This window comes from Quercus robur, chromosome 1 (assembly GCF_932294415.1).
Source record: "Quercus robur chromosome 1, dhQueRobu3.1, whole genome shotgun sequence".
Classification (NCBI taxonomy): domain Eukaryota; kingdom Viridiplantae; phylum Streptophyta; class Magnoliopsida; order Fagales; family Fagaceae; genus Quercus; species Quercus robur.
In genome coordinates, this window is record NC_065534.1 from 50,934,039 (window position 1) to 50,958,748 (window position 24,710).

The window sequence follows — 24,710 nt, forward strand, 5'->3', positions numbered from 1 at the left end:
TTCAGTATAATGATGTCAACATTTGTGCGTGGAAGTGGAACCCATTGATCACAACTCGCTAGTAGTAGTGTATAAATGAGTTGAATAGTTAAAAAGTTGCAGAGGTGAGTTGTGAGTAGTTGGAAGTGGGATGTAATTGTAAAGATGGAAGAAGTAGGTGTAATCTTATTATCATCAAGCGAAGATGAAAAAGATGAGGTGAAGAAGAAGAAGAAGAGAAAATATGAAGAAGAGTACAAAGTGGTGTCAGATCTGACTGGTTTTGACAACCTCAGAACTATGATTGAAGCTGAAGCTGAGGCTTTCAACAGAAGGTCAAGGAAGAACAAGAAGAAGAAGAGCAGAAACATCAATAATCAACCTGTACCTCTTCTATCTCTATCTCTATTTCTGAACATTATATCTGAAACAAGTAATTGAAACATTCATTTATATATATATATGTATATATTCTTGCTGCTATGTCAGTTTGTAAAGCTTTTTTTTAATTAAAAATTAAAAAATTTGTAGCTTTTTCCAAAACCCAAGTCATTATTTCTAAGATCGTTTCATTTCATTTGAGATTCCAACTAATGGTAAAGGTGAGTTCGATTTTACAGGAAACAAAGATGGTTGGAAAAGCAGAGAAAATAATAATGGTAAAGATGAGGCAAGAAATTGAGAAGCCTATAATCTTCATAACAAGCAGTGAAGATGAAGATGAAGATGCAAACAATGTGAAAAAGAAAAAATATGAAGAGGATTACCGTGTGCTTTCAGATATGACTAGCTTTGACAACCTTAGAGCTATGATTGAGGCGGAGGCTTTCAGGAGAAGAAAGAAGAAGAGGAAGAGAAATAAAAAACACAAGTATATAAACATTGTATGTGGTTCTATCTCTGTTTTCCTTTTTTAATTTGTCTGTTTTTGAAATGATTGTTTTCTTTTTGTTGTTTGTTTCCTGGGAAAGAGTTAGGGAAAAGATCGCTGATATGCTAGTATTATGGGGATCTTTTCTTTTAAAATTGTTTTTCTTTATACAAAACTGGTCTGATGGTGTGTGTGAAAGAAAAAGGGGCCCTTAATATAGAAGGAAATGACAGTAAATCCTAAAGTTGTCGTTGTTGTTTGTTTTTTTTTTTTTTTCAAAAATAGCAAATCCCACCCTAGAGGTTTTTGATTAACATAAGAAATTCAATAAAATCCCTATTTTTCCCTCGAATGATCATATTTTTGTGAAAAAAAATAGCCCTTGGCTAAGTGATAATGTTCCTAATTTGCTATTGGCTTATCTAATTCACCCGATTTATTCCAAAACTTAGAATTGCTTAAATAGGTAAGTAGGTAACTCAAGGGAAAAATAGGTATTTCATTGTATTTATTATGTTTATAACAAACCCCAGGGAGGGGACTGTCATTTCTTTACATCCCAAGGGAGGTTGGTCATTGGTGTAATTTTCCAAAAAAATAAATAAATAAAAAAGAAAGAAGAGAAAAGGAAGTTCTTGAAACAGATACAGTTATGTCATTAATGATATGCCCCAAGGAGTTGTTATGAGTTGAAGTGTGTGCGCACGTGCTCACGTGCGTCTAGTAACATTGTATAATCAGATGTAATAGTTTAGGTATGCATGTATTATTGGGATTTTTAATAGTTTTCTTCACATAAAACTACAAGATGTACAAGACTTACTATAAAAGTGATGAGGAACATGTGCTTCTACTTACCTTAAAATTTAATTCACTTTTTTGTGCATCATAATTTGATTTATGGTCTAGATTGTGTATGCTACCTCTCAAGTTATCAGCTTTTGCTTCACCTTGCTACAGATTGACGCATTGAGTGACATGCAGCAGTCAAGTGATGTTCAAGCTGTAGAAACAACAGGAGAATTGGATGCTGAGGCAGTTGAGGTAACTAAAATTGTTGTGCCACACAAAAACGTAGTTCGGTGGAAATATGGACCTTTAACAAGACCAGCAAGGAATATGTTTAGCACTACCTAGATCAGGATTACACCTACTAGAACATTTTTTAAAAAACTTTTTATTTTCTGAGAATGTGAAAGAGAGAAGGTGAGTGAAAAGATTGATCAGAAAGTTCAAGAATTAATTCAAATTCTTTATTAGTATTTTTCAAGTATGCCTGGACAGTTTGAGTCATTGGCTGCACTCAAGTAATCAGTGGTGTTCACTGTCTCATCCAATTTACAGGAAACTTATATGGCAGAAATAGCAGAGAAAGTAATATCGGTGATGGTGGACCCAGAAATAGAAAAACCTGTGATGTTGAAAGCCAGCAGTAAAGACGAAGATGCAAACAATATGAAGAAGAAAAAATACGAAGATGAATATAGAATGATTTCAGATTTGACTAGTTTTGACAACCTCAGAGCTATGTATGAGGCCGAGGCTTTAATGAGAAAGAGAAGAGAGAGTTTGAAAACAAAGAAAGAAAATATTGTATCTTGTGCTGAAGAAGTATCTGTATGTGGGTCTTTTACTCTTGCTTTGTTTGTTTGCTAATCTTTTACTCTTGCTTTGTTGTTTCTACAATTCATGGCACTGATTTTTATTTTTGTTCCTTCTGCTATTTGGTATTTTTTTTTTTTTTTGTGGAAATATTGAGGATAAAAATAGGAAATTTCTTAATGGTAATCGGTGTGCTGAATTCTTCATTTGATTGGCGTTTACTTTTATTTTGTTTAGGCTTACAGTTTCATTACTGCAATGTTTTAAACTGTTGGAAGTTTTGAGCATCTCTGTTTCTTAAAATTAAAATTATGGTTTTGTTTTGTTTTGTTTGTTTTTTGTTTTTTGTTTTTTTTTTCCCCAATAGCTTTTCTATTCATTAGTGAGCTGTGATATTGCTTCTGATATTGCAAGAAAAGAAGAGTGGACTGACATAGGTGTTAAAAAAATTGTTGCTTCTTATTTCTATACCTTTTTTGTGCATGCATAAGCTCTAATGTAGCTTCTGATGTTGCAAGTGAAGAAAAGTGGGCTGCCAAAGCTATTAAAAAATCAGCTTTAATATTATTTTGGTCCCTAAACTTTTAAAAGTTCGTTTTCGTTCCTAAACTATTGAAGAGTTCATTTATCATCCCTAAACTATTGAAACTGTTTCACTTTTTGTCCTTAAACATTAAAAAAAAAAGATCATTTTCATCCCAAAACTATTGGAAAAAGATCATCTTTTGTCCCTATTTTTTGTCTCAAAACTATTGAAGAAAACTCTTTACAAAGTTTGGGGTTGAATTTTTTTTTTTTTTTTTTGGTAAAGTTTAGGGACCAAAATAATATTTCTCCCTAAAAAATATAATTTGAAATAGAAAGAGCAAGGACATTAAAATGTTATCTTTGCCAAAAAATTGTTTGAAGTCGAATTTATATGTTTGTGTACTTATTAAAAAAAAAAGATTGTGTATTGGTGTTATTACTGAAATTCTTTTGTTGCTGTTATAATTATTATTATTATTATTTTCTAATTGAAAATCATCAAACAAAAGCTTTATGTTAAAACTGAAAGGACAATCAAGTCTGCTAGAAGGAACCAGAAGACTTGAGTACTATAAATTATAACACATAGCCTGAAGTCTTTTTTGGTCTTCTTGAACTTGAGTAGTATCTAATTTTCTTGTTCTTTATCTCCCCTTCTTAGAGATCAGAGATTGATACACATGCCTCCATTTATTCCATTTTGAGATTGATAGGCATTGAATAACTAACCTACTCCAATTCCGTTTTGTAACTGCTAGAAGATAAAAGTTGGAATTCAAAAACTCACTTTCAGAACCCTGCTCCTTGTATCCTTCGCAATTTCCTGAACATGTGACCTAACTTTAATTCCCACTGATTATCAACATAACCTTTTTCTGCCTATCCTTTTTTATTCATTTCTTGGACACCCCTCAAGAAATTCAACTGAGGTGGCGGCACAAATTCATCCTCATTCTTGCTACAGGTTCTCTTCCGGTTGAAGCTTCACTATCATGAATGGTTACATGAATTTAAATGGAACTGTAATGGTTTTTCTATGAAGAGAAAACCTGCGCTTAAGTTTGATCATCACTAACCTTAGGAGCCAGTACATTGTAATTGCAGCATCATAGTTTGACAATCTCCAATCATTGACTTACGCATTCACTTGCTACAGGTTGATGCTCCAAAAGAATCATGAATGGTTACATGAATTTAAATGGAACTGTAATGGTTTTTCTATGAAGAGAAAACCTGCGCTTAAGTTTGATCGTCACTAACATTAGGAGCCAGTACATTGTAATTGCAGCATCATAGTTTGACAATCTCCAATGATTGACTTTCGCATTCACTTGCTACAGGTTGATGCTCCAAAAGAAGTAGAGCAGTCGGACAAAGTTCAAGCAGTACCAACAGCAGAAGAATTGGAAATTAAGTCAGTTGAGGTACAGAAAATATTGTGCCCAAAAACTTTTAAGTTGAATGGTCACTTAAATTGTTAATATTGGCAAGGAAATATTTAATTGCAGTAGGCACTACCTAGATTATTGGTATTTCTTGCCTAATCATATGTTTTCTCATGGGTACTGGATATGATTTTTCATTTTTTCTTTTATTGAATACCAATTCACCATACATTGGTCTCTGCGTTTGATTTTCCATTTTTCGTCCTTAATGAGGTATTTGAATTTAGTCTTCTGAAAATGGAAAAGAAGATTCAAGATAGGGGAATGATTGATCATTGCTAACTGCTAAATGCTCAAACAAAGAGGGTTGAAAATTCAAATAACAAAGTCCAAAAGACCAAGAGTTTGTTTGGGATATGATGAAAAGTTCAGCTTATTTGAGTTTTTAGCTTCTTTTTGGTACTGTTCATGAGTTCTATTGTACTATTCAGCTAGTTTTTAACTTTTTTTTTTTTTTCCCCTACACTTTCGCATTCACTTGCTACAGGTTGATGCTCCAAAAGAAGTAGAGCAGTCGGACAAAGTTCAAGCAGTACCAACAGCAGAAGAATTGGAAATTAAGTCAGTTGAGGTACAGAAAATATTGTGCCCAAAAACTTTTAAGTTGAATGGTCACTTAAATTGTTAATATTGGCAAGGAAATATTTAATTGCAGTAGGCACTACCTAGATTATTGGTATTTCTTGCTTGATCATATGTTTTCTCATGGGTACTGGATATGATTTTTCATTTTTTCTTTTATTTAATACCAATTCACCATACATTGGTCTCTGTGTTTGATTTTCCATTTTTTGTCCTTAATGAGGTATTTGAATTTAGTCTTCCGAAAATGGAAAAGAAGATTCAAGATAGGGGAATGATTGATCATTGCTAACTGCTAAATGCTCAAACAAAGAGGGTTCAAAATTCAAATAACAAAGTCCAAAAGACCAAGAGTTAGTTTAGGATATGATGAAAAGTTCAGCTTATTTGAGTTTTTAGCTTCTTTTTGGTACTGTTCATGAGTTCCATTGTACTATTCAGCTAGTTTTTAACTTTTTTTTTCCCCCTACACTGTCAGTAAAAAAATTTCAATTTCAGTTAAATAAATTTTTCCCAAACAGACCCCAAGTATCCATTTGGGAACAACTAATTTAGTTTTTTGCTGAAAGTGTGTTAAAGTATCCCTGTACCTCAAAAAAATTTGAAAAAGTGAGAAAAGGTAGGAAAAATTGAGGTTTTAAAATGCTGTACATAAATATTAAAAGCTAAAAGCTAATAGCTAAAGCTAGTGCCACCAAGACTACTGAAAAGATTTAGTATTTTGTGGGAATTAATTTTTTGTTCTAGTCTTTTTTTTTTTTTTTTTGTGTGTGTACAAATTAGAGTATCCAGACCACTTTGAGTATCTGACTATTTCCTTGGGTATATGCAATCCTCCTGTTCCACACACATTAGGATATTACTAATATAGTCGCCCTTTACCTTAGGCCAGCCGACCAACCCCCCCCCCCCCCCCTCTTACTCTTTGGATTGTCAACCAGCCACTCTCTACTCTTAAGCCAAAACAACCAGCCACCATTTCTGATCTTTTAGGGTAAGCAGTCAGCCTCTTATTTTGACTTCTCAGATCTGCGATGTATTCTCATTAATTTCAGATTTGACTTATGTTGTGATAGCCTGCCTAGATGTAACTATTAGCTAGATTATTTCCTACTAGTTAAAGATTATAAATAGGTGTTATGGGTATAAAACTAGGGGCAAAAGAGTAAACTGTATGTAGACCTATATATATATATATATATATCAATAATATGTTATATGTTAGGGTTTATTTTTAATAACTTGATACATATGTTTTCTCCAAAACATGATATCAGAGCATGGTTGGCCACTCTCTGTCGTTAACCCCACAACCATCACCCCACCTCCCGCTACCGACAACCACCACCCACTCACTTTTTGCTGCCGATAATTACCAACCAGTTCTAGTCTTCTTTCTCCGACGACCTACTTGCACAATTTTTCGCCACCTGTCATAGCTTTGACTTCGTGCCACCAGCAGAATTCCAACCTTCAACCTTGGGTACCGATTTGTCTTTATTTTCTACTTGTTGGCTATGTAGCACGGGTGCGTTTCGGGACTCGGGTGCGGGTGCGGGTGCGGGTGCGGGACTCGGCAATTTTTGAAAAAGGTGGGTGCGGGTGCGGCGGGACTCGGCGATTAAAAAAATATTAAAAATATTTTTATTTATATTTTTAATATATTGCTAAGCATACTTTTTTACATTATACAAATATATACCAAATTTAAGAGCAATAGACAATAGTAGATAATAACTAAAACATGATCAAAGTTAAGAATGCGTGAGAGAGAGTTGAAGAAAGAATGAGCTGAAGAACAAAGTCACAGCAACCAGCCAAGCAGCAGAGACAGAGGAGAGTCGCAGAGATCAGAGCAAGAGAGAGTGAGACGGAATGAGAGAGAGGTAGTGATGAGAGAAGTTAGAGAAGTGAGAACTAACGAAAAAGAAAAAGAGGCAGAGAGTGAAAACCGAGTGGTAGGGTTTAGTATTACGGTGCGTTCTGTTCTGTGTGTTTTTTTTTTTTTTTTTTTTTTTTTTAAATTTCGGCCGTTTCGGCCGAATCGGCCTGAATCGGCCGTTTCGGCCGATATCGGCCGATATCTGCCGATACGGCCCGAGTCGGCCCGAATCGGCCCGAGTCGGAGCCGCATCGGCGCGAATCGGCGCGAGTCGGCTCAGATCTCGAGCCTGCCACGTGGCAGGACTCGGTCGGACGCGGCCGGACGCGCGGGCAACGGCGTCCCTCGCGCGTCGCCGCGTCCGGCCGCGTCCGACGCGGGTGCGGCACCTCCGGTGCCGCGTCCGTGCTTCATAGCTTGTTGGCCTCTCTATGTGCTTTGTTGGTAGCCTTGGGTTGGTTTACAGTGTTGAGTTTAAATATTTCATATTGCTATGGAATTGTTTGTGGCTGTGGTGAAAAAGGAATGTTGATTCAACTTTTGTTTCAATCTGATATGTTTTGATCTTCTGTTTGGGTGATCTTTGCTGGCACTTTATTTGTGGTTTGATCCATACCTAGTGCTGGTTTGATGTTGTTTGTGTTTCTGAAGAGATATTTGTTGGATTTGTTGGAGTGGCTGTAGTGAATGGCCTTTGGACTTGCTGATTATTGCAATACTTCGGTGTTGAATTTGTTATATGTTTGGTTGTAGTTAATTGGCTTCGGGTCCACTAGTTTCTTCTTTATTGTGAGTGTGTTGATCAGATGGCTGCTATGGAGACCAAAAGTGGTGTTCAGCCCACTAATTATTTCTTGTCTCTTGATATGTTATCCATTACTTCCATTCGTCTTAATAGAAGTAATTATGCTTAGTGGGCCCAGGTAGTTGAATTGTTTCTTCTTGGTAGAAAGAAGTTTGATTATGTGATTAGTGAACCCCCTGTATCTACGGACTCTAAATATGTTGATTGGAGAGCTGAAGATGCACAAATTAGGACTTGCTTGTGGAATAGAATGGATTTTAAGATTAGTTGTAGTTTGGTTTTCTTATCAACTGTTAAACTTGTTTGGGAACAAGCCAAGGAGCTTTACTCTAGTGTTAACAATTTGAAGCGAATTTGTGATCTTCATCAAAATTATTTTACCTTGAGTCTTAGTGATTTGTCTTTGGAAGACTACTATAACAAGTTTAAGGGTATATGTGAAGAACTCAATATTTATCAGCCCATCTCCTCTTATGTTAAAACCATGAAGAAATAATGAGATTCTGTGAATGTTGCTCACTTCCTCTCTGGATTGCCCAAAATTTTGGACCCAGTCAAATCACAAATTGTAGCTAGTCAAGACCTTCCTTCAGTGAGTGAAGTTTTTGGTAGACTTAGACAAGCCACATTGTTTGACTCTAGTACAACTACATTCCCTTCCTCTTATAGTGATGCATTACCTTCTAGTGATAAATCTGCCTCTGCCACTTCTATGGGGAGTAATAGAGGTGGTCGTGGAGGTCGAGGCTGCGTAGGTCATGACCAAGGGGGTCATGGTATTGAACAGGGAGGCCATGGTAGAGGACGTGGCCATCGTAAGTGCAATTATTGTCATGGTGAGAATCATACGGTAGACTTTTGTTGGAAGTTGTATGGTAAACCCTTGGCTCACCAAGCTAGTTTTTAAGTTGAAGAACTGCCTTCACAGTCACTTCCACCATCATCCAAAGTAGTCTCTATTCTTGAGGAAGAGTACCACGCCTCCTGTCTATGCATTCTAACTCTGTTGGGTCTGGTTCTATAGCTACTTTGGCTCACCTAGGTACTTCCATTGCTTGTCTTGCCACTCAAGAACCTTGGGTCATTGACTCAAGTGCTACTAATCATATGACAAGTACCTCAGGTTTACTCTTTGATCTTGAGAACTCTAGTAGTCTTCCCAATGTTACTTTGGCAGATGGCTCAACCACTACAAGTTTTGGTTTGGGCACTACCATCTCAGTCTTAATCTTTCTCTCTCTTTTGTCATATATATTCTTGATTTTCCATTTAATCTTTTGTCGATTAGTAAGCTTTACTACCTAGATCGACGTGGTTCTTCTAGTTTAGTGGCTTCTCACTTGTCTATCTCACCTCTTCAGAATCATTGTCGCCTTGGTCATCCATCTATCAAGAATTTGAAGTTGTTAGTTTTGTCTTGTCATCAATTGAGTTATTACAATGTGAAGCATGTCAATTGGGTAAACACCAAAGGGTGCCTTTTTTCTCTAGGCGTGAGATTGTATTAGTGGTCCTTTTCGTTTAGTTCATTTTGATATTTGGGGTCCAATAAACACTCCTTTATTATTGGGATTTAGATATTTTGTCACTTTTGTTGATGATTATTCTAGAGTCACCTATCTTTATCTTATGAAAGAAAGGTCTAAATTCTACTCAATTTTCAAATCATTTTTTTTATGGAAATAAAGACTCAATTTTATGCTTTACTTCGTATTTTTTGATCTGATAATGCTCGTGAATATTTTCATACATCTTTGTCTCAATTTTTTGATGACCATGGTATAATTCATCAATCTTCTTACCCCCATACTCCACAAAAAAATGGGGTTGTTGAACGCAAAATGCGTCATTTGTTAGAGGTCACTCGTGCCTTATTGTTTCATATGCATGTTCCCAAATCATATTGGAGTGACGCTATTCTAACTGCTTGTCACTTGATTAATCGCATGTCATCCACTATTCTAGGTGGTCAGATCCCTTATACTGTGCTTTCTCCTAATGCACCTTTGTTTCATCTACCTCCTAAGATCTTTAGTTGTGTGTGCTATGTTCATATCTTAGGTCTAGGGAGTGATAAACTTGATCTTAGGTCAATTAAATGTGTTTTTCTTGGGTATTCTCAAACTCAGAAGGGATACCGATGTTATTCAATTACTCTTCGTCGCCATTTCATTAGTGCTGATGTCACATTTGATGAGTCTCAATCTTATTTCTCTTCTTTGGTTGGTAGTGACAGTTCTCTTCCATGTCTTCCTCGCTTCTTGTCTGTGTCTCATACTGAATCTCCTCAAAAACCACTCCAGGTGTATCTCGTCGGCTGAAACCTTCAACAGAGACTTCGTCCTTGCTTGGTGATCCGCCTCCTGATCCTGACTCTCTTCCCATTGCTTTGTGCAAAGGTAAATGTACTTGTACATCTCATCCAATCTCTCAATTTGTCTCTTATGGTCATTTGTCTTCATTTCTCCATGCTTTTACCACATCCTTGAATTCTATTGTTGTTCCTAAGTCTGTCCAAGAAGTTATGTCCATCCTTGGTTGAAAGTCTATTATGGAAGCAAAAATGTCTGCTTTGTCTAAAAATGCTACTTGGTCTTTGGTACTTGTCCTATAGGGAAAACTATTGTTGGCTGTCATTGGGTGTATACTGAGAAGTACTTGCCTGATGGTTCTATTGAGTGTTTGAAGGTTCGCTTGGTTGCCAAAGGGTATAACCAGACATATGGTGCCGACTATGTAGAGACATTCTCGCCTATTGCTAAAATTTCTTCTGTTTGGATTTTGATCTCCTTAGCTAGTAATTTAGGCTGGCCACTATTTCAATTAGACACTAAAAATGCTGTTAAAAATGCCTTCTTGAATAGTGATTTGAATGAAGAGGTGTATATGGAGCAACCACCTCGGTTTGTTGCTCAAGGGAAGTCTGGAAAGGTGTGTAGGTTGCATAAGGCTATCTATGGTCTTAAACAATCTCCTGGAGCTTGGTTTGGTAAATTCAGTGAAGTAGTGTTAAAGTTTAGATTGCGACGTTGCCATTCTGATCACTTTGTGTTTTCTCATACCTCTGCAAAAGGAAAGATTTTGCTAATAGTATATATTGATGATATTATAATCATTGGTGATGACTAGAAAGGTATTGATGATTTGAAGAGATACTTTCAAAACTCCTTTCGAACTAAAGATCTGGGTAAACTTCGTTATTTTTTGGGTATTGAGGTAGCATAATCTAAAGAAGGCATCAGTCTATCTTAAAGAAAGTATGTGTTGGATATTTTGGAAGAAACTGGCTTGTTAGGATCCAAACTAGTGGAGACTCCTATGGATCTTCATGTCAAATTGTATGAAGATCAGGGGGAACTGTTATCTAATCCTGAGAGATATCGTCGTCTAGTTGGTAAACTAAACTATCTCACCATTACTCACCCATATTTTGCAGTCAATGTTTTGAGCCAGTATATGAAAGATCCTTGCCTTCCACACTGGGAGGCAGTTATTTGGATTGTGAGGTATCTTAAAGCACATCCAAGCTGTGGTCTTTTGTATAAAGCTAACAGTCACGTACAGGTAGAAGCCTATATTGATGTTGATTGGGCAAGATCACCGTCAAATAGAAAATCCACTACTGGGTGTCCAGATTTGGTTTAGAGCCAATTTTTGGTGGGTTTAGACTTGTCTTTTCCTATAATTGAGGTGGGTTGTGGTTTGATTGAATTTGAGATTCCTAGATTGGTTTGGGATGACTCTTTGTCTTCGGATAAGGGTGGGGAAGCTTTTAATTCTGTGGACATTGCACCTTTGGCTTTGTGGGACCCAAATTGTGTTCTTGATCTCGTCACTTTGGAAGATGAATCAGATGGGTCTTCTATGGAGGAGGAATTGGAGCCTTCAGAATGGGTGAGAAGGATGATCAAAGGGTTTGGTACTTTTGTGGAATTCCCAATTGCTTGTTGCGAGAGACAGTGTATTGATTTTTTTCAAAAACTTGAGAGGGTTTGGGAGCAACAAGCGTCTATTGTTACTACTTGTTGGGCAAGCAATTCTAGCCAAAAAGGAATGAGGGAGTTAAGAAATTTTTTTTCTTCTATTAATTACGATGGGCATTCTGGTAGCAGTACAAGAGGCAGTTTGACATCCTCTAGTTTGGGTTCATCTGTTGGTCAATGAATTTGAAACTTTTATCTTGAAATGTGAGGGAATTGAATAATCCTCATAAGAAAGATGTTGTGAAGAATCTTTTAAGGGAGTGGAAGCGTGATATTGTATATCTTAAAGAATCTAAATTGGATAGTACTAGCTCTATCTTGGTAAAAAATCTCTGTTGTAGCCCTTTTGTAGACTGGGGGACCTTAGATGCCTTGTATACAGCTGGGGGTGTAATTTTGATGTGGGATAGAAGGGCTTTTGAGAAAGTTGATTCTGTGGTTGGAAGTTTTTCAATTTCAGTTTTATTAAAGGAAGTGTTAGGTGTCTTTGAATGAATCTATTCAGGGGTGTATAAACCAACTGACAGAAGCATTAGGGATGCAATGTTGGCAGAATTGGACTGTGAGATCACGGTGGGTTGGGGCTTGGTGTTTGTTTGGTGATTTCAATGTTATCAGATACCCGGCTGAGAGACTTGGTTGTAATTCTTTTCGTCATCTATGTTTAAATTCTTAGATTTTATTGCAAAACATTTGTCGGTTGATTTGCGTTTGGTGGGAGGTGAATATACTTGGTTTCAAGATTATGATATTCCTTTAATATCCAAAATTGATAGAGTTTTGATGTCAGCTGATTGGAAGGAGCATTTCTTAGATGTGACTCAAAGGACTCTCCCTAGGGTGGTGTCGGATCATTGTCCTCTACTAGTGGAGGCGGGTGGCATGTCAAGGGGGAAAAGTCCTTTTAGATTTGAAAATATGTGGCTAAAGGTGGAGCGCTTTGTGGATAAGGTTCGGCTTTGGTGGAATGGTTATTACTTCGTGGGGCCTCCTAGTTATATTCTAGCTTGTAAGTTGAAGGCCCTTAAAGGGGAACTGAAGCATTACAAGCATGTTTTTGGAGATGTAGGGCCATTTTGGTACGTGTGTTTAAACAACAGTTTTCAGTTTTTTGGAAATACGTGCGGGTGAAAAAGTGTGGAAATGCGTGTAATGTTGTTTAAAAACTGAAAACATGTGCTTAAACAAGTCTACCAAACAGCCCCGTAGCTTTTAGAAAAAAGTGTCTGCTAACTGAGCTTTTAGACATTGACATAAGAGAAGAGATGCAGGTGTTGACTCAAGAGGACAGGGCTTGAAGGTTGGTAGTTGAATCTGATATAGATTTTTTGGCTTCTTTGGAAGAGATTTCTTGGAGGCAAAAGTTCGAGGCTCTTTTTATTAAGGGATAATTACACTTTACCCACCTGTGGTTTGCCTCTAATTCTATGTGCCTACCCGTGGTTTCAACTTTGACACTTTACCCACCTGTGATTTCCTCCGTTAGTAATCCGTAACTCACCTCTGTTAAAATTAAGGGTAAATAGGTATTTTTGTACAAGTTTTATGTCTCTCTCCTCCCAAAACAAGAAAAACAAAAAAGAAAAAGAAAAACAAGATTAAAATATAGTATTGGTTTCTCATTATTCACAAACATGAAGAACATACACAAACATGAAGAACATAAACCCAGAAAACTAATACAAATCAAATGAAGCAAAACCATGAGAGAAGAACAAACTAATACAAATCAAATGAAGCAAAACCATGAGAGAAAGAGAGTTCTTCATCTTCTTCCTCATACTTATTTTTTGTGCCTGTACTAAGAAATTTATTAAAATCAAAACATAACACAATTTACAACATGAAGAACATTGACCCAGAAAAATCAAACTCAAATCAACCTCCACAGATATATATTTGCCTTGTTGTCTCTCTTTCACCACAATGTTTACTAATTTGTTCAAAGAAAAAAAAAATCAAATGGCCGACCACAACAAAACCCAGCCATGGCCAACCACTCCAAACCCCAAACCCAGCCATCCATGGCCGACCACTCCAAAGCCAAACCCAGCCATGGCCGACCACACCACAACAAACCCAGCCATGGCCGACCACTCCAAAGCCAAACCCAGCCATGGTCGACCACTCCAAACCCTCCCAGATCTGACTTTTCTCTTGCTCTTCTAGCATTCTTTTCACCCACTACGAAGCCATTGCCGAAGCAATCCTTTATGGCGCTGCACATAAAATCATCAAAAATTTGGGGTAGGGAGCTTTGATTCCTTATCACATAAATGAGTGTCAGGAGGCTATGGCTCTAAGAAAGGAGGAGATTTAAATACTCCCTGACAGAGTAACCTACAAAATCTAAAAAATCTGAATTCGAATCTGGTGCCAGTTAAACAAAATCCCATGTCTCAGCTAGATGATAGAATCAGGTAATATCCAAATAGCTATCCACTTTGCTGGGTCTATCATATTGATATTCACAGCTCCAGGATCTAGCAAGTGTTTCTTTTTAATTTAACAGTTTCTTTTAAGTATTTCTCTTTCAAGGATTTTCTTTTCGGTCTAGTTTACGTGCCCCTATAAAAGGAGACGTTCTACAATTTCCACACAAGAAAGAAAGTTGCCTTGGGAGAAAAAAGACAGCCATGGAACAGTTACTTCAAATTGATGGCGCAATAGAGTTCTTTTTGGAGACTGCCTCCTCGAATGTCAATTGGGAAGGCAGCTCAACCGATATTGAAAGGGACAAGCTTATTACAGTCGCAGCTGCTGTAAACAGGCAGTTTGGAATACACCTGGATTGTTTAGATATAGAATTAACTTGGGCTAAACTTAGGGCCAAGCCATCAAAAATTTGTGATAAGGAATCCAATACTATATTTTAATCTTGTTTTTCTTTTTCTTTTTTGTTTTTCTTGTTTTGGGAGGAGAGAGACATAAAACTTGTACAAAAATACCTATTTACCCTTAATTTTAACAGAGGTGGGTTACGGATTACTAACGGAGGAAATCACAGGTGGGTAAAGTGTCAAAGTTGAAACCACGGGTAGGCACATAGAATTAGAGGCAAACCACAGGTGGGTAAAGTGTAATTATCCCTTTTATTAAAGATGGTGATAACAACACGCGATTCATTCATAGAATTGCCAATTCCCATAGGTGAACCAATCAGATTAGGGAAGTGGAAGTGGAAGTGGAAGTGGATGGCGTTCTTTATGAGGATGAGTCAAATGTTACGAATCAAGTGGTGGATTTTGTTAAGAAATTATATCAGGAACCGGAAGCTCAAAGACCTACTATTGACGGGTTAGAGTTCGCTTGTCTAGACGAAATTGAGAGGTCTATATTGGAGAGAGAGTTTGAGAAGGAGGAGATTATTGAGGCTCTCAAGGAGGCAGAATGTGATAAGGCCCTTGGGCCAGATGGGTTTACTATGGCTTTCTTTCAGAAATGCTGGAGTGTTTTAGAAGGGGATGTCATGGCGTTTTTCAAGGATTTTCATAGCCAGTGTGTTTTTGAGAAATCTCTTAGTGCTACTTTTCTATGTGTGATCCCCAAGAAGTCTAATGCAGTCAATATTAGATACTTTCGTCCTATTAGTCTTGTGGGCAGCCTTTATAAGCTTTTGGCTAAGGTGTTGGCTTATAGGCTCCGAGGGGATATCCGATTCTCAAAATTCTTTTGTGGGAGGAAGATAGATTCTTGATTTGGTTCTAATTGCTAAATGAATGCTTAGATAGCAGGTTGAAGAGTGGCACTCCGGGTGTTATAGTTAAATTGGACATTGAGAAGGTTTATGATCATGTGAACTGGAATGCCTTATTTTACCTTATGGAAAGGATGGGCTTTGAGGCGGGGTGGAGTAGATGGATTAAGGCGTGTATCTCTATAGTTAAATTTTCAGTTTTGGTCAATGGGTCTCCTGCTGGTGTTTTTTGGTAGTTCCCGTGGCATTTGCCAAGGGGATCCTTTTTCTCCACCTTTATTCCTATTGGTTATGGAATTGTTGAGTAGATTGTTGAAGAGAACGAAAAATGGTGGTTTTCTTTGTGATTTTCAAACGGGGTCCCATAGACAAGGGGGTGTGCATATCTCTCATCTTCTTTTTGCTGACGATACTATTTTGTTTTGTGATGCTTCTAGGGAACAATTATTATACATCTGAATGGTGCTGATCTTCTTTGAAGCTATTACGGGCCTAAAAGTTAATGTATGTAAGAGTGAGATTGTTCCTGTTAGTGATGTTGGGAATTTGAATGCTTTGGCTCGTACCCTTTGTTGCAAGGTTGGTACTCTACCTATGAGATATTTGGGCATGCCTCTCGGGGCCCATTATAAGGATTCGTCGATATGGAATCTTATTATAGAAAAGATGGAGAAAAGGCTATCTGGTTGGAAAAGACCTTATTTGTCGAAATGTGGTAGGCTTACTTTTTTTAAAAGTACTCTCTCAAGCTTTCCCACCTAATTTTTATTTTTGTTTACTATCCCTCAGGCTGTGGCAGCTAGAATAGAAAGGATTCACAGGAATTTTCTTTGGGGGGCCTTAGAGGATGTTTTTAAATATCCTTCAGTTGCTTGGGATAAGGTCTCTTTGCCAATTGAGAGTGGTGGTTTGGGGATTCGGAGGATTGGGTTGTTTAACAAGGCCTTGCTTGGGAAGTGGTTGTGGCGTTTTGGGAAAAAAAGTAATAGATTATGGCGTCAGATTATAGTAGCCAAATATGGTGAGGCGAGAGGAGGCTGGTGCACTAGAGGGGTAAGAGGTTCTCATAGTGTGGGATGTGGAGGAGTATTAAGGAAGGAACAGAGAAGTTTTTTAGTCAGATTCTGTATAAAGTGGGGGAGGGTTGCCGTGTTAGTTTTCGGCATGGTCCATGGAGTGAGCCTATTCCTTTGAAGGAACTCTTTCCTACAATGTTTGCTTGCTCTCTATTTGAAGAAGCATGGGTCTCTAAGTTGGTAGTATCTACTTTAGGAGGAGGTAGTAGGAGCTGGAATTTACTTTTCTGTCATGGTCCTCAGGATTAGGAGGCAAACAATGTTCATTCCTTTTTTGATCTTATATATTCCTCTATGCCGAGGGGTGAGGGTGATGATCACCTGGTCTGGAGATTGACTACATTTGGGGTATTTGATGTGCGCTCTTTTTATAAGCTGATATCTGGTCCTAACACCGATGAATTTCCTTGGGAGTGTATTTGGTGTGCAAAGGTGCCTAAACAAATGTCTTTCTTCTTATGGATAGCAGCTAATGATGGGATACTCACCATTGATAATCTTGTTAAGAGAGGTTAGTCTCTGGTTAATAGGTGTTGTTTATGCTGCTGTGATGGGGAATCAGTAGATCACCTTCTTCTTCACTGTAAATTTTCTCACGCCTTATGGTTTGAAGCTTTTGCAATGTTTGGGATCTAGTGGGTAATGCCAAGGTCAGTCAGCTCTTTTTTCTTTATCTGGAGAAACAAGTTTGGAAAGCATCTTTCAACCATTTGGAATATGGTCCCGACAAGTTTAATGTGGTTAATTTGGCAGGAACGCAATACCCGCACTTTTGAAGACAAGGAGAGAACATTAGATCATCTAAAATCTCTCCTCTTTGGTACTCTGTTTCATTGGGCTTGTATTTGGGGGTGTACGAATTGTATTTCTTTATCTAAATTTTTTAGTCTCTATTTCCTTTAGTTCTTGATTAAATTGTATTTGTTTCTTGTTCAAAGTGTTCACTATCGTGAACGTGATGTTCAATTTTTTTCAATAAAAGTCTTATTACCTATCAAAAATAAAAAAGAACTTTTTTTAAATTTTGAGGACGAAAGTAAAACATTTTCAATAGTTTGGAGATGAAAAATAATCTTTTCTATAGATTAGGGACGAAAAACGAATTTCTTAATGTTTAGGGACGAAAAACGAACTTTTTGTAAAGTTTAGGGACCAAAATAGTATTTTACCAAAAATAAATAAATAAATAAAGGAAGCAGTCTCTAAGTGCATACATGGGTATCTTTCACCCTCCACACTCTACCTGGCATTTTTCAGTTTCCAAACACTGTCATACTATGCATGTGTGCCAACATAAGCATCTCTCAGCCTCGAAAACAGATCACACTACTCCCCATAAAGGAGGACTACCTTAGGCCAAAACCATGACTTGGGTTGAAGTCTCACTTGGACCAAAGCCACTGATTTCTTTTTTCTCTTCTATAGATGTGGTAATACTTTAACAGCATATCTTTTAATCTTTACTTAATGAAGTGAGATTCAACTAGAATTTGAGAAAATCAACATGTGATAAAATGTCCTTCAGATAGTTTTACCTAACTATTTGTTATTATCAAAGAAAATGAACAGAATTAGGAATATTCCCAGAAGAAACTGTTACTTACACTAGCACTTTATTATCTCTCATAAAAGTTGTCAAACACCTTATTTGAAGCACCAATAAATGATTCTACACAAAATAATAAAGTTCTTATCAAAAGCATTTCTGATCAATCCTAATTCTCGAAACAAATTTTTTTTACAGGATCTTAGTTTCTTCATAATAGTGAATGTCTTGGCTGGCACCTTGGCATGGTGCCTTGCTTGGTCACTTGGGAGAATTCAAGATAGAGGGAATGGGTTTGGTCATTTTCAGTCGTTGTGCTTAGGCGTATCAATGTTTTTTTTCCTGGCGGTGGCAAATTGGCTTCGTTTAGGATGCATTGAGTCCAGTTTTCCACCACCCTTGGGCCATGGTTGGGGCAGTAATTGAGTTTCTTGTGAGCAGCATTGGGGGCTTCTAGGCTGTTATTTACAATCACTAGTGGAATGTCTGAAGACTAATAGGGCTTTGTGGTGCCACCAGGGTTGTTTGTGTCCGAAGAGTGTTTTGGCTAGTGATTGACCATACTTGTAGGACTGTTATGCTAGTGAGGTGTAGTAAGGGCTAATACTATGCTGTTAGCAGCTTTATGCAATATGTAGTTGTGAATCATATGTTGTTCAATTGGATGGCATTCTTGCATGAATATTTGTGTGTCAAGGATAACGAAGATAAACATTTGGTTTGTTTGTAAAATTTTTACGAGTTTTACTAATTTGTATTATATTTCAACTTTTGCAATACTGAGACTGAGATACTTCTTTTTTTCTGATGAATGAGATTGATACCTCAACCGGTGGAAAGAAAATAAGTTGGGTTTCTATTTCATGGAAAAGGAAGTTGGAACTTTATTGCTTGTCATCAGTATCTATATGCAATGCGGTGTTGTTGTGTTGACACTAACGTACTTATGCTAATGTTAGATAACCTATTAACTGTGGAATTATCATTGCTTTAGTATTCACCTTGTGACAGGTTGATGTTACAAAGGAAGTGTGGCAGGCAGACATAGTTAAAGTTGTGGAAACGACAAAGACTTTGGAAACTGAATTATTTCAGGTCACTAAAAATATTGTGCCACAAATAACCCCTGTTAATTACCAATACAAGTAGCACTTAGCCCTATCTTGAATAGATGTATCAATAAACACTTCTTTCTTGGCTATAAATTTCTTGTATTGTGTTGGCCATGGTGCAATTTGTCCATATTGGAATTCCTGTAACAAATTTTATTCAAATAATAGCAGATGGGAATTTAAAACAAAAAGCCTGGGTAAACATTTATTACAAAGATAGAACTAATTGAACAATCTTTGTCAATGAACTTGGGCTTAGACGGCACTTCCTCCATTTGTAATAACCAGGAAATATTTTTGAATTATCTTTAAATAATTTGAGAGCTTCCCGCCCCCAACCCCAATTTTTGATTTCGTTATTGTCTCTTGTGGAACTTATACAAATTTTTAATGGCAGCTATTGCCAAAACATATTTTCAGAATTTCCAAGTTCATATTACTCTAATGCACCATTTTCTTAGACTGGGTGCTTGCTAAGCTCTTTTCATCAAACTTTGAGCTAGTAATGTGAAGTTATTTTATGCCTCTATTTTGAATGGAAATAATGTAGTTTACCCTGCAGTATTTTAGAATGATCTGTTACACCTTTAATTAATTATTTATATATTTTCATTTTAGGTTGAGATGGTGAAGGAAGAAAAGCAATCTGTCACAAGTGAAGGTCTAGAAAGTTCATTGTTATTGGAAAAGGAATCGGTTGAGAAAAATTACAAGGTTCTGCCACGAAATCTTCTTGTGAGTTGAGATGTCAATACTTAATTTCAAATTGGAAAATTTTGTTTGTAACTAAGCTCAGATTTTCACCCAATTATATTATTTTGTAGTGGAGAGCCCGATATTTTGATCCTCCATATGGAGAAGAATTTCATACAAGAGGAAATTGTAAAGGGGAAAGGCAAAAGAGGCCATGCTTCATTTGTGCAGGTTATGGGCATAGTTGGAAATATTGCAAACAGGTAACGTTTGTTTGTTTTTTAAAGAAAAAATTGACATATGGGTAACATTTACTCTTTCAAACAGGTGATGTATAGTTTAAAAAACTTTCTTAACACCACTACGCACCCTTGGCGCGATAGCCATTCTACAATTATAAGTGCTTGTAGGGTATGAGGGGCAAGGGCCAAGCTTCTAGTTTCCAGAAGAAAGTTTCACACACATACACTCAAATTAGGCTAGAATAGAGTTTCTATTTTGTAAAAAAAAAAAAAAAAAAAAAAAACAAATTCTTAATAAGTTAACATGTTAGAGAGCTGGAGGGGGTTAACCGATCTCCATCAAGGGAGGCCCACACGGTCTGCTTCTGCCCTGAGATGGGGGAGGGCCTACTGACATACAAACAAGCCCAACTTCATTAAAAGCTGAGAAGCTAAACCCGCAATTTAACCGAGGAAAGGAGCCACTCCCAACTGAATAAGTCTCCTCTGCTATCTAGAACATTTCCCTTGACCTCGGCTATCTTCCTCAAGTAGCTAACTGTTGCCTCTGCATTAAATTCCCCTACCTACTGACATCCACTTCACATTAAATGTGAAATTATCACTCCTGAACAGTAGGGGTAGTAGGGTCAACTCCTAACACATCACTTCAACCTGACAGCAAGAGGTGGATATTTGACCAGAACTCCCCTTCCCCCCCCCCCCCCCCCCCCCCCCCTTTCAGGAATAAGGGCTGAAGAGCTCCCTGTAATACCCTTCTAAGAAACTTGAGGAGGGCTTCTGCAACTAAAGAAAGAAGAGATTAGAGAGAGACTCGGAGTTCATCTCCACTAGATCCTTGGATATCTCTTACCTACCTGAAAGCCCACTTTCTTTTCTTTACCTGTGAGTAGCAAAGTGTTCCCTCTTGTAAAGAATCAGGACAAGTTGGTCACTTCAGCAATTCTTTTGTAAAATACTGTCTGGGCCAATTCATGGGCCTTGCTTCCCTATCAATAAAGAAATAAATTGTATTGCTTCAGTTTTTACCCACTACAAGAACTGTTAAGTGCCAAAAACTTGTGTTTTAGGAAATGGACCTTGAACCAAATGCAGGTCTTGTAACCTTGTAGACAACAGTGCTCTTAATACTCTGTTGGCATTTCATCAGATTTTACAATCATACTACACAATGACATAAAATGCAATGGAGTTGGTATCATGATCAACTTTGTTTCTCATCTTCCAGTCTACCTTTTTCTTTATTATTTTGCTACATCCTTTTAATCAAATGCAGTTCACATTCCACCAACACCCCCCCCACGGCTTGTACGAAATCTATAATTTGACTGCTGACATTTTTAAGATCCTTTATAGAGGTGGTGAATCATGGCAAATGTTTCAAAGTGGACATCAAATAGCTTTTGTTATTACTCCAGAAGCTAAACATGTTTTTATTTATTTTTTATTTTTATGGGAGAAGCTAAGCATGTTGTGTTATGATGATTATATAGTTCTGGATCAGTTAAAGGAGAAACCTCAAATTTCAAGAAGCATCAACATCTTCCATCCTAAATTTTAGGCTTGATATAGCAATAGCTAGAGGGGATAACCTCTTTCATAATATCTGGTGTTTGACCATGTATCTGCTCTGGGCCTTGATCTTTAAAATTGTTGAAGTCACTTTGGAAATCCACTAATTGCTTTGTGAAAAATGGAGATAAAAATCCATTATAGAATATGCTAACTGTGCAATTTCAGCAGATTAGCATCATTTTGTCAACACATTCCTTTAGGAATCTTGGTTGTATTATACTTCTCTTCCTCAATCTTATTTTAATTGTCCGGATTTTTTTACTAATTAATAAAGTGCATCCCTGATTTCCCATTAGGGTCAGGATTGCTTTGTTTACAAAGTAAGAGGGCCATCTGCAATAGATCGTCCAGTGAGGCACCAAGATCCAAGTTCTAATATTTGCCTAAGATGTGGGGGTAAAGGGCATAATATGTTTTCATGTTGGAGTGAGTATTCCCCTGACGATCTCAAGGTGTGTATGGAATCTGAATGCTACTTCATATGTGCCTTTTTCTTTACACCCATCATTTTCTCTTCCTTCTTGTTTATTAGTTATTCTGATGTACTGGGAAAGGTTTATTTAAACCGATTCTCTCTTGAATCTTGCTTTTTAGCTATTATTCTTTTCTCATGGCAGGAAATACAATGTTATGTGTGCAAGAATTTTGGTCATCTCTGCTGTGTTGACTTTCTGGATTTGAGTCCAAGACATGTTTCTTGTTACAGCTGTGGCCAAACTGGCCATCTGGGACCTGTAAGTCCTGTTATCTATTGTTCTATGATAGATTATTTTATATGTCACAGCATATTTCTTGTCAATGGAGCAAGTTCACCAATTTTATAAGGGTTCATCCATCAAGGAATGTACAAAGTCCAGTGGAGAAAATAGTGGCTCAAAATCCCTGACATTGTGCTATCGCTGTGGAGAGGGAGGTCACATTGCACGAAAATGCATGAATCACGTTAAGGTTCATTTCCACCGATATCCTTTCTTTCTTTTTATTTATTTTTTTTAAGGTGCATTAGCACACTTGAACATACATGTAGTTTTATGTGTTCCACATATCATATGATGGGATTATGGTCCTCTGGTTGATCTCTAGCAGCTTGTACAAGAGGTGATTAGCAACACTAACTCAGAGGCCTCCATGGGAAGGAAAAAATATCATGGGCTCTAAATCTGTGCCTCGTCTTTGTAAAGCTCAAAAATAGAAAGAAGTCCCGATAAAAGATGTCAAGGTAGAGTGAGTGGACTACAGATAAACCTGAGATTGCTTCATCAACGAAGTCTGATGTCCGGATATCACCTGCAAAATGATCACGAAAAAAGTGTGATCCAACTGCTTATAACATTTATTTCTTAGACTTTTCTCACTAAAACTCAATTGTCAGCTTAGAATTCCTAGTTCAACGTAGCTTTTGGCAGTAAGGATTTGCTCTCCAGCACCACTACGGTAAGGAGGGAATATGATTGGTTGAGCATGTAATGCAAGCTACATCCAAACCTGAGATTTAGCAGAAATTTGCAGCCAAATCCCTGTCATGGCGTCATGTTAAGTGTTAACCTCTGCAAAGTTCTCCATATATCATCTGCCTAGCTCTTTTGTTGTACCATCCAAATATGCTATTGGCATATGGCAAATGCCTACAGAAAAATGTTGGTGTTGTAATTTAAAAGCTTTCTGTTTCTAATGAAGATTGATGTCAATAACTAGTATGCCTAGCTGCCTGAGCACAAAAATGTTTGCCTGGCTTTTTTGTTGTGCTATATCTCTTGGCGCATATAGAAAAAAAATTTTGTTGCTCCTTTGGGTGGCTGAACGACCTTTAAATAATCGAGAAGATTTTGAATATCCGTGGTTGGATCCAAACTCCCAGCAATCTTATGCAGCTCTCTCTCTCTCTCTCTCCAATTTGTTAAAATTAGGAGATTGCAGTTTAACAAGATATTTGTCGGCCATAATCCAAACAACAATTCAACAAATGGTCAAAACCCAAAGCATCATGTCTTGCTCAGCAACAATCACAAAAAATGCAATTGCCACTTTATTGGCCTCTTTGAGCTTCACTTTTGTGCTACATCATAGTTGAACTAACCCCTTAAAATCTCTATGCTTTTCATAAGGTTATGCCTTTAATTTGTCGGTTAATTTGAATTGAATTAGAAAAATAAAAATAAAATGTGTATAGAGACATCTGGACCGCTATCATCGGCCGGAAGAAGAGTTCTAATTTAACCTGCAACAAACACCATACCGGAGTATGTTACGCAAGGAGGGAATGCGTTGACTCAAGGGTACTTTGTACATATCAATATTATTCCTTGTTACTTTTGGAAAAATCTGCGGGAAGAGTAACAAAATTCATGAAAGATTCAATTGCCTCTTAGGAGACTCTCAGAACCATTTTACATGAAATAATCATGGACGTTGTATGGAATGGCAGGAACAGAACATACATTGAGAAGACTAACCCAAATTTGGTAGCCTCCTCTCTCTAGTGCAATCGCCTTGTACACTCATGTTTTTTTGAAACTCAATGCTTGAATATACTAGTTACTAACTCATGCGATGCAAAGGAAAGCTATTGAGTATGAATTATTATTTAATATTTATTTATTTATTTATTACAATCATCATTTCATTATAGTTTAACATGAAAACTTATTATTGTAATTTATTTCTGAATGAATTGCATATTAGGATTCCATGAAATAATAATAATAAAAGTTCTTTATATAATAATTAATTATACTATTTTAAATAATAGGTCATGCTAACGAGTGCTTTTAGGACAATAGTTAATAATTCATTTTAGGAAAGTTTTGACATCATTTTTATGGGAAATAAAAAAAATATCAAAACATTAATTTTTTTTTCCTCATAAAAACTTTCTTTAAATGAATTGTTAACTTTTGCCCTAAGGGCATTCATTAGCATTTCCCTTAAATAATTAATTATTTTTAAAAATATGTATACTTACAATATTTACAAATCTACAAATTATATATATATATATATATATATATATATATATATGAATTGTGTGGAGCACATATTAAAAATTAGTATATATTTAAAAACTAAAGTGTAACATTTATTGTTGTTACGTC

General features: G+C 36.9%; 1 protein-coding gene across 12 annotated transcripts; it reads left to right on the forward strand.

Moving 5' to 3' along the window:
- The first annotated feature begins 6 nt into the window (after positions 1–6).
- On the forward strand, positions 7–23,315 carry LOC126691375 (uncharacterized). 12 transcript variants are annotated; one of them, XM_050386444.1, is made up of 13 exons: positions 7–363; positions 600–863; positions 1,811–1,894; positions 2,195–2,467; positions 4,321–4,404; positions 4,913–4,996; positions 19,008–19,091; positions 19,727–19,822; positions 19,933–20,064; positions 21,915–22,070; positions 22,236–22,352; positions 22,444–22,566; positions 22,702–23,315. In XM_050386444.1, the coding sequence occupies exons 1-13, from the start codon at positions 145–147 to the stop codon at positions 22,774–22,776; spliced, it is 1,791 nt and encodes a 596-aa protein (XP_050242401.1). In that variant the 5' UTR covers positions 7–144; the 3' UTR covers positions 22,777–23,315. The 12 variants fall into 12 exon arrangements, with proteins under 12 accessions (XP_050242401.1, XP_050242419.1, XP_050242435.1 ...); XM_050386425.1 differs by having other exon boundaries at positions 9–363; positions 19,727–19,843; XM_050386429.1 differs by having other exon boundaries at positions 10–363; positions 19,727–19,843; positions 22,705–23,315.
- Positions 23,316–24,710: the final 1,395 nt, after the last annotated feature.

Bases quoted from the DNA above. Each gene is read 5' to 3' on its own strand.
- LOC126691375 (XM_050386425.1), top strand. From the start codon at position 145: ATGGAAGAAGTAGGTGTAATCTTATTATCATCAAGCGAAGATGAAAAA. The intron at 364-599 runs GTACCTCTTCTA...TCGATTTTACAG, and splicing joins GAAACATCAATAATCAACCT to GAAACAAAGATGGTTGGAAA. The intron at 22,353-22,443 runs GTAAGTCCTGTT...CAATTTTATAAG, and splicing joins AAACTGGCCATCTGGGACCT to GGTTCATCCATCAAGGAATG.